This window comes from Natator depressus, chromosome 11, assembly GCF_965152275.1.
Source record: "Natator depressus isolate rNatDep1 chromosome 11, rNatDep2.hap1, whole genome shotgun sequence".
Lineage (NCBI taxonomy): Eukaryota > Metazoa > Chordata > Testudines > Cheloniidae > Natator > Natator depressus.
The window spans coordinates 63,984,077-63,999,558 of NC_134244.1; the positions used below are offsets into that span (position 1 = coordinate 63,984,077).

General features: G+C 43.1%; 1 protein-coding gene across 36 annotated transcripts in view; it reads left to right on the forward strand.

The window, feature by feature from the left end:
* Positions 1-15,482, forward strand: part of MAP2 (microtubule associated protein 2) — a 340,979-nt gene that overhangs the window by 222,709 nt on the left and 102,788 nt on the right. For all 36 annotated transcript variants that reach the window (XM_074968034.1, XM_074968048.1, XM_074968045.1 and 33 more), the window contains one exon: positions 14,776-15,057. In XM_074968034.1, the coding sequence (XP_074824135.1) occupies positions 14,796-15,057 (262 nt within the window). In that variant the 5' untranslated portion in view covers positions 14,776-14,795. The remainder of the gene's footprint in view (positions 1-14,775; positions 15,058-15,482) is intronic.

Below are 15,482 nucleotides of genomic sequence, written 5' to 3' on the forward strand. Positions count from 1 at the left end.
AAGTTAACAGCAGGAAATACATACCCTGCATATACAGAGTGAGAGACTGTCTCATGGGAATTGTATGTTTGACAGTTGCAAACTGAAATTCAGGTACAAGTGTAAGTTACAAAAGAGAACTGAGCAGGGTCTGTTGCTCTCTTTGCTCTTTGGTGTCACCATCTTGGATTTTAATCCAGAGTGTGACACTATGAATAATGTTCAAGGCGATATGTCATGTAAGTGTACATGTTGATGTTTATGTTTCTAGAGTCCGCTGGGGCTCTCAGGGGAGGTAACATGCCAGGTGCGTGAGGGGCGGCTTAACTGTTTAAAGGGTTGGAAATGTGGCTCATGTAAGGCAGTTGTTGCTCTCTAAAAAATGTTTCAAACCTTGTAATTATATATATTAAGTAGCTCCTAGGTATAATTAATTTTAATTAATGTTCATGCATTAATTTCATGGACAGCCGATCACCCGGGGTCCCATTTACCAAAGTGATACTTTCATATAGAGGAAATATGCTTAAATAATTTTTCCAGCATATTGGGCTCATCTAGTCTCTCCTTCAGGCCCTCTCCCCTCTAAGCCCAGAAATATGCACAGATTCATGGTGCAGAAGCAGTAGTAAGGTGAACTTCTATCATAACCAGCTATGGTCTCATGCACTGCACTCTCTCCACATCCCACACTAAGCATTCATCCAAAGGGGAAGAGTAATCTTGGGGGACTAGGTCAGGGAGTGTACACCAAAAAATGCTGACCATGCCCTTGACTCAGGCCTCTCTCACAGTGTCCCAGGGTAGTCCAGCTGCCATGGGATTTGTGGAGTGTAACATCTATAGGTTTGCTGGGAAAGTCTGGAATGAGTGAAAAAGTTGCACAGCGGAATTCTGCTCTGGGCTTACGGTTGTCAGGTGTCTGGTTTTCGACCGGTCGAAAAGGGACCCTGGCAGCTCCGATCAGCACTGATGACCCGGCCGTTAAAAGTCCGGTTGGCAGCGTAGTGGGGCTGGCAGGCTCCCTGCGGCTCCCGGGAAGTGGCCAGCATGTCTGACTCCTAGGTGGAGGGGTGGTCAGGGAGGCTCCACGTGCTGCCCCTGCCTGCAGGCACCACCCTGAGCGCTGGCTTCGCAGCTTCCATTGGCTGGGAACTGCGGCCACTGGGAGCTGCGGGGGTAGCACCTGCGGGCGGGGCAGCACACAGAGCCCCCTGGCCGCGCCTCCACCAAGGAGCCAGAAGGCCATGTCGCCGCTTTCCAGGAGCTGAGTGAGGTCAGCACCACCCAAAGCCCGCACCCCTCACCCTCTCACGCACTTCAACCCTTTGCCCGAGCTCTGAGCCCCCTCCTGTACCCAAACTCCCTCCCGGAGCCTGCACCCTGCACACCCTCCTGCATGCCAACCTCCCGCCCCACCCTGGAGCACCTTCCCGCACCCTAAACACCTCAGCCCCACCCCGGAGCCCCCTCCCATACCCAAACCCCTCATCCCCAGCCCCACCCCAGAGCCCACACCCCTAGCCAGAGCCTTCATCCCCTCCCACACTCCAAATCCCTCAGCCCCATCCCCCAGCCCAGAACCCCCTCCTGCACCCCAAATCCCTCATCCTCAGCCCCACCCCAAAGCCTGCACCCCCAGCCAGAGCCCTCACCCCTTCCCGCACCCTAACCTCCTGCCCCAGCCCAATGAAAATGAAATATATTGTGTATAGTGAGACCTCATTGGAACTAAAGGAAATTAATTCACATAAACAGGGGTTTGGATAAGAATTTTCAGTGTAGTTAATGTCCTCATTTTGGACTCAGATAAGGGAGCATTTGCTTATCATTAGAGTATGCAGCAGATCTGCAGCAGTGGCCCTGTTTGCCTTTCCCAGGAGAGGAATAGCTCCCACCGAAGTTAGTAAGAGTTACTCCTGTTCTTCAGGGAGAAAGCGGTCACTGGAGAATATATATTAGCGCAATTAAACATGTTCAGAGCAACCAGACCAAAGCTGCTACGGATCATGGAGCCTCTTGAGTGAAAAGACACAAAATCAAATCAACATGCCTGAGAAAAAACAATGAAAATCAAATTTTCAAGAGCCAGTTCCAAAGTGCCACCCTTGCAATTGTTCTTACTCCCCCTCCCGTGCTCCAACTTCACAAATCCGCATTTGCATATGTAAATTGTGAAGCTGCACAGCTATCTAGCTAATGTGCATAGGCAAATAGAAACACAATTTTGTTGGCACAGTTTCAGAGGCCACGCTTGAAAATGTGGGCCTGAATGTTAGCAGGTACTAGGCTGGGAAACGTGTACAACTCGTGCCCACTGCACCTGTCTGGTGAATAAACAGAGGACCGTTATGTCTCCAGGGTTGTCAGTATGGCAACTTTCACAAGCACTAAATTCCCACAAAAAATTGTAATAAAAACTATTCTTTTCGAAAACCCAATTTATGTTCACTATTTCTTAACAAGCTGATGTTTGTTTCAGCCAGGATTTCAGCTGGCAACAATATTGAGATCTTGGAAGCCAGACAAAACATTTTATATTGTTGTTTTAAGTGTAATGTGTTTGTCAGTATTTCTAGAATGGTGAAAAATGTCACCTAATTCAGGATAATTAGTTGGAGACACAGATTATAAATACAGGGCCTGATCCAAAGCCCATTGACTTCCATGCTTTTCAGACTAGTGAATGGCTTTTCTACTAATTTCAATTGGCAAGGCATTAGGCCCCAAAAAGCATTTGATGTAGGCTCTTAGGACACTCTCTTTTATGGAACAGTGGCTGCCCAGTTCATTTGTTACTGAGTAAAGCAGTTCACTTTAAGAAAAGGGGGCAGATCCTGAGCTGGTGCTAATTGTCACAGATCCATTATGGTCAGGGGGGTTATTACAATTTGAAATAGCTGAGCATCTTTCCCAAAGTGTAAAATGTTTTATCAAGTGGATGGTGAGCAAGAGAATGCAATATTGAGGAACGTCACGCAGTGCTGAGCCAGGTTCTTTGTAGCAGTATTGCACTTATACAGATCCCAATTCTGTTCCTGCAGATGTCAAGTTTTATCACTGAAAGATTTTGTCATTGATTCTCTTGAGAGCAGCATCAGTCCCACTGTACGCTGAATTGTCCCTTGATTCCTAGATAGGCTCCTGGACAAAGCCCATGTAATAGGGTTTTGTGCAGGGCTGGGTAGGGAGCTGAATTTCACTCATCGAGAACTGCAATTGAATATCAGTTTTCTCTGTGAACAGAGTGAGACCGTCTCGTAATAAAATACCTTTGCTTTTTCCTATGTGAGTCTAGGTTTTTTCCCCAGCTTTATTTCTGTTGTGAAAGGGGCAAGAACATGTCGATCCTTATGCTCTTTTCCAGGGCAGTAAAGAAACAGCTTATTTTATTTTAAGCATTTTCTTTTATCTTGCAAATCCCGTTCCAAAGGATACTGACGTGCTGTTGTTCAGGGGCTGCAGCTCAGTTGTGACGTTGAAATGGAAAGTATAGTTTCTCCTTGCCAATGTCCTAACGTGACCATCTGGGGAGGATGGAGGCATGGAAAAGCAGAAGGCACAAATGGCATGGGGACATGCTCTCTGGCTGAGATAATTGGATCTTTCTTTCTGGAAACTAGTAAATCTGCTTAAGTGAAGGGGTTTCTCTTGTTCTTCCCAGCTTTTTGAAAGCATATTTTAAAATTTACAGTAAAGGAAGTAGGAATCCTTTATAATTACATTAGTAGTGTGTCAAGGTTCCTTCCCCACTCTAAACTCTAGGGTACAGATGTAGGGACCTGCATGAAAACCTCCTATGCTTATTTTTACCAGCTTAGGTTAAAATTTCCCCAAGGTACAAACTATTTTCCTTTTTCCCCTGGACTTTATTGCTGCCACCACCAAGCGTCTAACAGATATATAACCGGGAAAGAGCCCGCTTGGAAACGTCTTTCCCCCCAAAATCCTCCCAAACCCTACACCCCATTTCCTGGGGAAGGCTTGATAAAAATCCTCACCAATTTGCATAGGTGAATACAGACCCAAACCCTTGGATCATAAGAACAAGGAAAAAGCAATCAGGTTCTTAAAAGAAGAATTTTAATAGAAGAAAAAGTAAAAGAATCACCTCTGTAAAATCAGGATGGTAAATACCTTACAGGGTAATCAGATTCAAAACATAGAGAATCCCTCTAGGCAAAACCTTAAGTTACAAAAAGACACAAAAACAGGAATACACATTCCATTCAGCACAGCTATTTTATCAGCCATTTAGACAAAACAGAATCTAACGCATATCTAGCTAGATTACTTACTAAGTTCTAAGACTCCATTCCTATTCTGGTCCCGGCAAAAGCATCACACAGACAGACAGACAGACAGAGCCTTTGTTTCTCCCGCCCTCCAGCTTTGAAAGTATCTTGTCTCCTCATTGGTCATTTTGGTCAGGTGCCAGTGAGGTTATTCTAACTTCTTAACCCTTTACAGGTGAAAGGGTTTTTCCTCTGGCCAGGAGGGATTTTAAAGGTGTTTACCCTTCACTTTATTATTTATGACATAGTGCAAAACAGCCAGACTGTAAAAATGCAAATAAGGACTAAGTCATCAAGACACATATTTAGTTAACTAAGACCTTAATGTCAAATTGAAAATCTCCATGTATTCATTCTGTACAAGAAACAAAATGTACCAGGTAAAAAGATTTAATTTCCAATTTGATTGTTCCAGTACAATCAAAGACAGGCAAGTGGGGAGTTAGTCAAAGAACACTAGAGCATTTCTAATGAGAAAGTTCACTTCTGGGCTTCTAGACCCTTTCTGGCTGAGCAGTACTAGATAGCAAACTGGGTAAGAGATCTCCTCTCCCATTTCAATTACTGAGATGTAACCTTTTTGTTGTGTTTGTACAGGCCCTAGCATAATGGGGGTCCTGGTGCATCACTAGGAATCTTAGGCACTATAGAAATTCAAATGATGACGAAGGATGATGAGCAAGTTCAGATTCACTAAGAACCAACCTAAGAATCTTTCACTGAATTTGAACCCAAACCTACACCGAGTCTTTTGTTTGAAGTTTGAAAATGTTTGGATGACTGTGTGTGTGTGTGTGTGTGTGTGTGTGTGTGTGCGCGCGCGCCCACCCTCTGTAGCTATGAGCATCTTGTGCACATAAGCCTGGAATCCTTCAGCCCACAGGCCCATTGGGTCTGTGCACATGCACTGTACATCCTCATACCCCCAACAATGAGGCTATAAAAGGCAGAGCATCTCCAACTGCCACTCAGTTCCTGCTCACTGCCCCTTGTAGCAAGGTGGTGCCATTACGTCCTCCTGCACTCCTGTTGCTCAGATAGATTAGAGTGTTGTTAGTGAAGAGTTACGGGGAGTCTGACATCCTTAGCAAGCGTGCCACTTGTAATTCTTTTTCTAAGTGCACACAGAGGGCTCTCAACACCCGTTTAAAATGATTCTTGGTAGAAAAAATTTGTCTGACTCTGAGGTACCCTTTTGGGAATGGTCTCTTCCTGCTTTGAAGTCAGGTTCCCTGGCTACAAGAGACATGAGTCTGGGAAATAAGAAATTGGCTGGTTCTAAGAGACCTCATGCTGCTAGCAAACACTCTGAGCCTTCTCATCAGTGCTCTTCTGGTCAGTCAGTGGCCCCTGCTGCCCAAGGCAGGAAAGAACAAAGATCCCCAGGAAGGGCTCAGCCCTGGTCACCATCTCCAGTGCTGACCAAGAAGAAGGCTGAGTGTTGTCATGATGGCAGACTCCTTTGAAACTGCATCAGTAGCATGAGTCTTCTAAGACTGTGGGATTGTGTTCCTCAGCGGTGGTACTGCATTCTGCACCTTTGGTGATCAGTATCACTTCCTCAGTTCCACTGTCGTCAGTACTGCATCTGGACTCGACTTTTTCTGGGACTCTAGCGCTGGTGCTTGTCATCATGGTACCATTGTTGGTATTGCCTTTTTCCTCTGCTAAGACATCTTTCATATGTCCTATAGCCCTTACACTTATTCTGGAACTGGAGTCCCCATTGTCAGATATCTCTCCTTTGTCTGCTGTATCCAGAACTCTTCTGGGCCTGGGAGCCTACATTACTGAAGAAGAAAATATCTGTCAACCCTCGATGACACTGGTGACTACCTCTCATGAAAAATCTGAGGCTCTTTGTTCTATATCTCAGAGATATGCTCCTCCATTAGAGGAATTTTATTCATTGGCATCCTCATCTCTGTATAGTAATAGGAGTTCTTCTAGGAGGTCTCCACCTTCACCTAGACTAATTCTTGAGAGTGGCCTTGAAGGAAGTCCCTATTCTTGCAGACTGAATGCTTCAGAGATGTCTCACTCTCCCTGGTTTCTATCTTTGTGGTGTCATATGCCCTTCTCTTATGGGGCATAGACATGACCCTGTTGGCCTCTGTAGAACCCTCAGCATCTTCCATCTGCTCCTTATTCCGCTTCATTGAGGTCCAGAGTAAAGTTAACTGCTCCTAAGAATCTTTCCAGGGATCCTCAATCATCCCAACAGAAACTCCTGTAAACTGGTTACCAGCATATAAAAGTGAGGACTCTGTGTCCAGTATAGATGACTTCAGAGACTTCCAGGATCTCTTTAAAAGGATGACAAACACCCTAGAGATGCCACTGGAGGTTGTCCAGGAGAGATCTCATAAATTGTTTGACATTTTGCACCCTGTAGCCCAGGGTTCTTCAGCCATTCCTGTTAATGAAGGCAATCTCAAGCCTGCTAAGGATTTATGGCATCTATCTTGGCCACATCTAAGGTTTGATCTACACTGAAAAATTATATGAGCATAACTACGTCCATCAGGGGCATGAATAAAACACTCCTGACCAATATAGCTGTGCTGATAACACCCTATCTTAGACACAGCTATGTTGACAGAAGAAAGCTTCTGGTACCTAGATCATTGATTGTAACAGCAGCTCACAAAAATCTAACTTGCACAAGCCCCTAGGGGTAAAGAACCTATAACAACTCAATGCCCAATTCACAAATATGAAGGTGCATCTCAACAATACACTCTGCTAGTCCAGATGCAATTATCTGGCTTAACCATCGAAATGTAAAATTATACTTGTTGCTCTACATCTACATCAGCCATACGAAGAAGGAATCAAAGAAGATGGATCTGCTGGTGAGGAAGGTTTATTCATCTGCTACTTTTCAGTTTTTTGTAGTCAGTTGTCACATTTTGCTGGCTAAATATGAATTTATGCAATGGGACAAGGTATTACAACTGTCCAAGAGACTTCCCCAAGAGATCAGAAATGAATTGAAGGCAGTGGCTTCAGGAGGCCAGTTAATGGTGAAGACAGCTCTGCAGGCCTCGTTCAATGCCTCTGGCACTGCAACCAGGTCTATGGCCACCACAGTCACTACGAGAAGAACATTTTGGTTGCAGTCATTCCAAAAGAGGGTCAGGCCACTATTGAAGACCTGCCTTTCGAAGGTAGCGACCTTTTAAATTGTGGAACTGATGTAACACTTCACACTCTGATGGACTGCAGGATGATGCCTCGGTGTCTGGGTCTCTACACACCATCACAGAAAGGGAAGCACACCAGAACTGAGTCCGTCTCCAGTCAGAGGCCTCCCTTTCCTTGTACGAGTACCAACAAAGGGCTCCTGATTTTTCTAGGAGAAGGCTTTGCTTCCGGAAGGAGAGGGGCAGTTCTTCTACAGTGACAGCGCACTCACCTTTGGCACAGAGCTCGCAGGTTTGATGCTGTGGTCAAGAGTCCTCGACCAGTGAAAGACGATCTTCATCCCTTCTATACTCCCATTGGCACCCACCTTTAATTTTTTGCGGATGCCTGGATTGCAATTACCACCAAGTACTGGCTCTTAGAAATCATCTGTAAAGGATATTCCGTATAATATCAGTCTATGTCAACTCCCTGTCAGGAGTTCTTGTTTTAATAATTATTGGATCACTTAGAATTTGTAGTTTTATGCCCTTTTTAAAAACAAACAAACAAACAAGTGCACCTGTATTTCAGGTGCTCATTGCACCTGATATTTCCACCATAAACAATAAGTAGGTGAGCCATAAATATATGTGGGTCTGATTCCCATTTACACTACTGGCAGTGTAAATGGGCCTTAGTGGAAATGAGACTCAGGACAATGTAGTGAATCACAGAATCTAGAATAAGAGTCAGATTCTGCTCTTTCACCAATGTAAATCCATAGTAAATCCCCTGACATTAGTGGAATTACTGTGTTGTAAAACTAGTGTGAAATCAGAATAAGGCCCCTAGTAATTAGATCTGAAGGACCTTGTGTATTGGGGAGGGGGAGAATCAAATATGGTCTCCAATTTTGTGCCTTTAATTTTGTGATTCAGAAGAGGACAGCTACCTTTGACACTTTGCCTAGGTTTTAATTTTTGGTTCCCTAGTTACCATTTTTGTGCTTTTCTGTACAAGGAGTAGACTCAGTTTGGGCCTCACCCAATGCCCAATAAGAATCTTTCCTTGGCCTTCAATGGACTTTGGATTTGGCCTTTTGTACTTGAAGGAAAGACAAAATGTCTAGACTAAAAGAACGGCTCTGATTGTTTCTAACTAAGCAAATGAAAAACAATAGATTATATGATGTAGAGCAAACACACTGCACAGTGGTTAAACTCTGTACCTCATCAAAAGATCAACAGAGTATTTAATGAACTGGTGTATCCAAAACCCATTAAAAGAGACTTTTTTTAAAAGGCAGCATGATTTGCTTTCCTTTGGTTCACAGCAACTATTTCTGTCTTTTTAAAAGGGAACAGTCTTAATTGAAAAGCTGACTTTTATTCCTTCATTGGCAAAAGTCTGGCTCCAAGTCAGAAGACTACAGCGAGTCTCACACCTCAAGTCCATGGCTACGCAGACCACATAGATAGAAACAACTGTGTGACACTCACCCCTCCTTTATCTTCCTTCAGGTACTGCTTTCTAGACCAATAGGGAGAAACGTAGGGAGGGATTTAAAGCTTAAGATGCTCTGAGAGGATACCTCTGAAAGAGGGAGAAAATCACTAGAAAATGAGTAGCAATTTGTTTGGCTTCTGAATTGCTCACTGCAGTGCCAATTTATAGGTCTCATAAACCACACGGGAGACTTGAGCCATTCCTTGTTTTCAGCTCTGGTGAGGATACAGATTGCAGTAAACGATCTCAGTCTTTACACAATGACTTTCTTTTCTTCAGCCCACAATTCAAGCATCTCTGAGTTTTTCCCATTTATTTTGTAGTCTATGAGAAATGCACAGCTATTGGCTAATTGTTTACAATTTGGGGGGACAAAACCCTCAAAAAACTATCATAAATGTGAGTAATATAAACATTCTTTGCAGGTTTTACAGATAAGCAATTCTATTTAGAGGCATAGTCTTGCTGGTATTGTAAAGAAACAAGGAACTACACTGCAAACTAGTAGTTTGAATGGTGGGAAAGGAAGAAATATAGTATAAGTATACTATAGGAACCAGTTTGTCCCCTGTTGTGCTTGAGATGAAGAGGGTCTCAGATTGTGAGCGATTAATAATTCTACCTGGCAACATATTTGTCCATAGAGTCCTGGCATCCTCTAACTTTAGGATCAACTGGTAATTTTGTTAATTAGCTTGCTTCTTCTAGATCATGAGCGGAGTTAGGCCAATGTTTTGTGCTTTTGGAAATCCCACCCTGGAAAACTGTTGTTAGGAATGTGATCACGGAAGACATTTTAGGAGTGTTAGCATTGGGAAGAACTAAACTCAAGAGTTCTCTCTGGCTCTGCATCATGTATTTTCATTACATTGTATTGTGAAGGATTTGTCATGTGCTGGGTTCAGAGCACTTTGTTTTGATACAGCTCGACTAGGAGACTGGGAGCAGGTGTCATGTCAGAAAATATATGAGGCAACAAAAATATATACACACACATTAAAAGATGAGACAGCTGCAAAGCACTGTGTCAAGCCACAAACTCCTGCTGAGTTTAACTCTCTGTGTTAAGTGCAAAATATTTAAATTCCTTCAGCCACAATGCTGATTCCAACAGAGATTAGGGTGGTTATTTGTTACCATAATTTGTGTTACAAGGCCAAAGTTTCTCCTTTAGATGATGTGATGCCTAGCTGAGGGCCAAATACTGTCGCTAGTGCACTGTCTGAATAGCTGGGGCATGTACTTTGCTCCGTGACGAGCGTCTCCATGGCCACTACTGTATCTAGGGCTGCCTTTGTGGTTGCATCATGACCCTTCCATGAGTGGATCGATCAGAGGATCCATAGTGGTGTATCAGCTGACCCCACCTTGCCCTCTCTGTCAGCCATCCATGCTCCACCCAGAAGTCAGTGCATAGGGCATCACCGCGGAGATCTGCTCTGTGTCATGCAGGAGATGCTGTCCTCCCAGGTGGGCTCCAGTGTTACTGCTCCGCCCTGTGTAATGGCACTGTGACTCCTTTGTTACTGCTGTGGAAGGATGGGACGGTTTGACCCCACAGCTGTAACTTGCTCTGCAAAGTTGTCTTTGATTACTGTTTTAACAGGAAACATTTAATTAAATACAAGTGTTATATAATGCTGCTGCTGGTACAGTGTGTCGCTTCCCTGACTGAGCAGAACCCCTGAGAGGGAAGGATTATTCTCTTGTGAGATGAAGCCCGGATTGCAGGAGGGTTGGAATTGCTTTGGAGTAAAAGCAAAGCCTTTCACCTCTGGTTTCAAACACAGTGGAGGTTAGCCGCAGCTGAGAGTTGTTGCCACCCAGTAGCTGTTTAGTATCCTTTGAGTGTTGTGGGCTCAGTTCATTTCCTTGTGGAAAAGTGTCCACTTCACAAAAACTACCATCACAAGCAGCGATAATCAGCAATCCCTGCCGATAGGTGAGAACCCACATGCTCACTCTTTTCCCTGGAGGTAGTTCCTTTGGGTCAGGATTGAGGCACACTGGTGTAGCAGCACAAGCCAGCTCCTACAAACACCTATTCCAGGTCATTTAGGTGTATTACAATAGTGCCTAGAGAGCCTCAGCTGAAATGGGGCCCCATTGTGCTAGGTGCTGCACATACATATAGGATAAGAGAATCCCTGCCCCCAAGAGCTTATATTTTAAATAGAAAAGGGAGACAAAGGACATAACATTACTTTCATGTTCTGAATTGGGTCACAGAGAGATTATGTGCTTTACCGAAGGTTACACAGGGAATTTGACAGAGCTGGAAAGTGAACTGAGCTCTCTTGTGTCTCATTCCAGTATCCTAGCCACCCCACCCCCTATCCCTCTCCCAGACAGCTATTCTGTGGGGAAACAGAGGACTTAAATAGCTAATTCTGTCAATCCAGACTCTTCCACCACCACTACATTCACCTGCGGGAGCAGCGGGGGAGAGAACATGCCCTTAAGATTGTTGTAACATATTACATCATAATTAGATAACACTGGAATCAGAAAAGAGTGAGGAGTGATAAATGTCACAATTCATTTTAACCATGGAAGCGTGACATTTCAAGAGGATGCTCTGTCTGTCTTTGTAATTTTCAAAGGCCTTCATAGCAGTTCAGAAAGGAAACCAGAAAACTATAGTGGAAAAGGCAAACTGACTTTTAAAATTTCTAGCAATGATGTGTTTTAACTCTATGATTGATGGTCCCTTTTATTCTTTTCATTTATTTACATAACACTATTTAAAAATTGCCACAGTGATTAACCGCTTTGCGTTTTTTCTAGGTTACTACTTGAATTAACTATTTGAATAATTAATTTGCTATTGAATTAAATACATTCAGCGGTAAAAACATGATAAAAAGTGTGTGTGGGCATGATGGAATCTCTCCTGTGCTCCAAGCACACCCGTTTGTATAAGAGGTACAGTTTGTACATTGGGGAGAGTAGTCGTCCCTGAAGTGAATACAAAGAAGTATTGTGACTCACTCCCAGTGTTTCTACTAGCATTATAAACTGTGAGAGCACTTTATGAATAACAGAGTCTAGAAAGAATTCATCAATGTTTCACTCTCTAACCATCTATTTTGCTTACTGAGCCAAGTTCTGCCCCCAGATACACATAATTCCCATTGAAACCCACCCACTATATTTACTTTTAAAGATGAAAGCGCTTCTGTTACTTTCATAGAGGACTCTCTGTAGCACGGATAAGAATGCAAATATCCTTCCCACAGAGATGGAGGAGAACGAAGAAGTGTGTAACTTGAAGGGGAAGGGCCACTTGGAGACAATAGCATTAGGATTGTTGCGCTGTGACTGTAACCATCACCTTTATCAAAATGATGATCAGAAATGCTTCCTCTGCATTTGCTATTGTATTAAACCCCTTTCAGCATGATGATTCTTGGTATTGTCTTCACTTTTGGAGACAATAAACCTCTGGAGTTAGAATGTGATATATGGGCCAGATCCAAAGTCAATGTAAAGACTCTCATTAACTCCCAAGGGCTTTGGTTCTAGTTCTAAATGCCTTGAATGGATGGATGGAAACTTTGAGTCAATATTTCTGTTAGCTTTTTGTTCAGTTTAATAAAGGGACACAGCTGGGTATATACTTTTTTTTTTGACAGAATAGGCTAAATTCTGTCCTCAGATACATGACCCTCCATAGTGAACTTCATTGATTTTTGCAGTGTGTTAATGTGTTATCTCCAGAGGGAAGAATTTGCCCCAGGCTCTCATGTTTCTGGAAAGAACTTTGATCACAAAATGTTTTTAATTTCATAGCATTAAGAAAATTAAAGGCAGATGACTGCCTCAAGTACACGAGGGCACCAACTTGTACTTTCTCTTCCTCAGTTCCACCAATAACATTTCCCAGGCGCTGGTTGACTTGAGATGACTGCATCATGGCTTTCTGGCATTCATTGTGTGAGCTGAAATCTCTTAAACAAGAAACCTAATTGATATGACTTACAATAGAGAATAAAGGAAGAGGAGGAAGCGGTGGTGGTGCTATCCCATCGGGGGCCCTGAGCAGGAATATTTTTGTGGGCTTCCCCACACATACAATACTAAAACAGGCAAATTCTTATGAAAATAATAATAATAACAAGCAAATTGGGGGCTCCCTTGAGCTGCTTGCGGCCCTAAGCAATTGCTTAGTCTGCTTAGGCCTAGCACTGGCTCTGGGAGAAAGCACGGGGCAAGGACTAGTTAATATAAAACAGTATCATATTTGTGTGGCTGAATGAGATGCATAAGTCCTTCTGTCCACCCCAATGCACCTTGTGATTTTCCTAAGCTTCCCATTTTCACTACAGCAAAGAGAAAATAGGGTCTTTACTCAGTCCAGTGTTCCCCAAAGAAGTATGCTATCTAGTATCTAATATACACAATGCTATATTTCTGCAGGTGAGTATATATGTTAGTCACTTTTATATGAGGATTAAATGGAGAGATTGATATTTTTATTGTAAATGAACACTAATATTCTTATTTCAACAGGGTTTTTCATTAAAAGAAAAATTAGTCAGTAGCTCAGAAAGTCAATATATGATAAGAGGGCCGGAAAGTCTTTGCTGTGTACAAGTTATCAGACAATTTAGCCTTTTGTTCTGTTTGCAAATCAGCTACAAACTGATCCGGATTCCTGTGACTACATTTGTTTATCCTAACTATCTACAGAATAGTTTTGACAAGCAATTTTCAGCCTATCAGTTGTTTGCAAACTCTTTTCTTAGACAGTTCGCTCTTTGTGATTGGCCAACTATGGCTTTGTCTTCACTAATAATAAAAAAAAAAAGTGTGTTCTTTGCATCAAGATTTTACATCATAGTGGAGACGCAGCGCACGTCATTTTTAGCCGTGACCTAGCAGAGTAGCTCGTCAGGTTCAACCCAATGCCCTTCCCACCTGGGGCTGAGCTCAATGAGCTATATCCAGGTAATACCTACTGTGCCTTGTCTCCACTAGGATTGTCCATTAAGCTAGCTAACTCTTGATATAAAGCCACGCTTTTTTGTGCAGTGAAGACAAAGCCTAAGTCCCATGGTACTTTTTCTGCTCCCTGATGGGATAAATGAAACATTTGAAACAGGAGAATAGCAAATGAGGAGTAGTGATATGTTGTTTGTGTTCATGCTTAAATACCTTTATTCACAAAGGCTTGTATGAAGAGCAGCTATTCCCCAAACATTTATGTGAACAAAAGAAATGTGCGTGAATGTTTGCAAATCATGTATAAGAAGGGATCTGAATGTGGCAAAGGCAAAACACAGGTTCAGAATCCAAATGAATATTCATGAATATTGTTTCTGCCATGTCTAGCAGTATATTATAAGCTCTTTGGAGGCAGGGAACATCTTTTTGTTTTAGCACAGTGGGGTCCTGGTCCATGACTGGAGCTTCTAGGTGCTACTGAAGTACAACTAATAATTAATGATAGTAGCTGTAGCTGAAGAGTCATTATCACATTCTCCTCCTCCATCACCAGGAGATGTCATTGTTTCCATGAGGAATGAGTCATTTGCCATGACTTATATCCAAATGTTTTTGAACTCACTGAACCAAAAACTGATTCATGAAAGATCTTCCATCAAGAAATCAGTGGCAGAAACCAGCGTAATCCACTGAAGTCAATCTGAATCTGGCCCATAAAGTTTAATAATCTGTTTTAAAGCAGCTCAGTCATGTGCAGAGTGACCTTTGATTTACTTTTAAACCCCTTGCCTGGCAGTGGTTTGGGGTTCCCTGACAATGTAGTTGAGAAATGTGTATGTGCTATGCTAGGGTTGTAAACAATGAGCCAGGGAAACCATTCCCGGATCACTGCTAATCTATTTTACTACTGTAATTACAGGACAGAGAAAGAGAGGGAAAATGGCAGATGATAGGAAGGATGAAGCCAAGGCACCGCACTGGACTTCAAGTCAACTAACAGAGGCTTCTTCACACCCGCATTCCCCTGAAATTAAGGAGCAAGCTGGTGCAGGTGCCGGACTGGTCAGAAGTGCCAACGGATTTCCATACAGAGAGGATGAGGAAGCAGGATATGGTGAACGCGGGCAACAGGGCACATACTCTAGAACCAAAGAGAATGGGATCAATGGAGAGCTATCCACAGGAGACAGAGAAACAGCAGGTGACAGAACCAGACTCCGGTCCACCCTCCCTTTCTCCTATAATATCTTGCTTTGAGGTCACTTTGGTCTGAAGGTGAACACATTGCGTTTTACCCATGTGCTGTGCGAGCTTTCAGAGAGCAAAGCCATGGTGTTTGCTTTTATAAGTACTTCCTTTGCGATCCTTTTAATTCCTCCACTGCAAAAAAAGAGACTTGTACCATAAAGCTTTCGGTTTTGATGGGGTAGCCCCAACCCTTCATGACACGGATCATGTTTTTTTCATCTGTGTAGGTACCATGCTCAACTCATAGCAGGACCCTGACCCTGATTCAGGACAGCTGGCAATCCGCTAATATAAACATTAAATAATATATGACAGTGGGCCTGGTTTCTGACTGGTGAAAGTCAGGTGTAACCCCCAAGAAGCTCTGTGGATATTCTG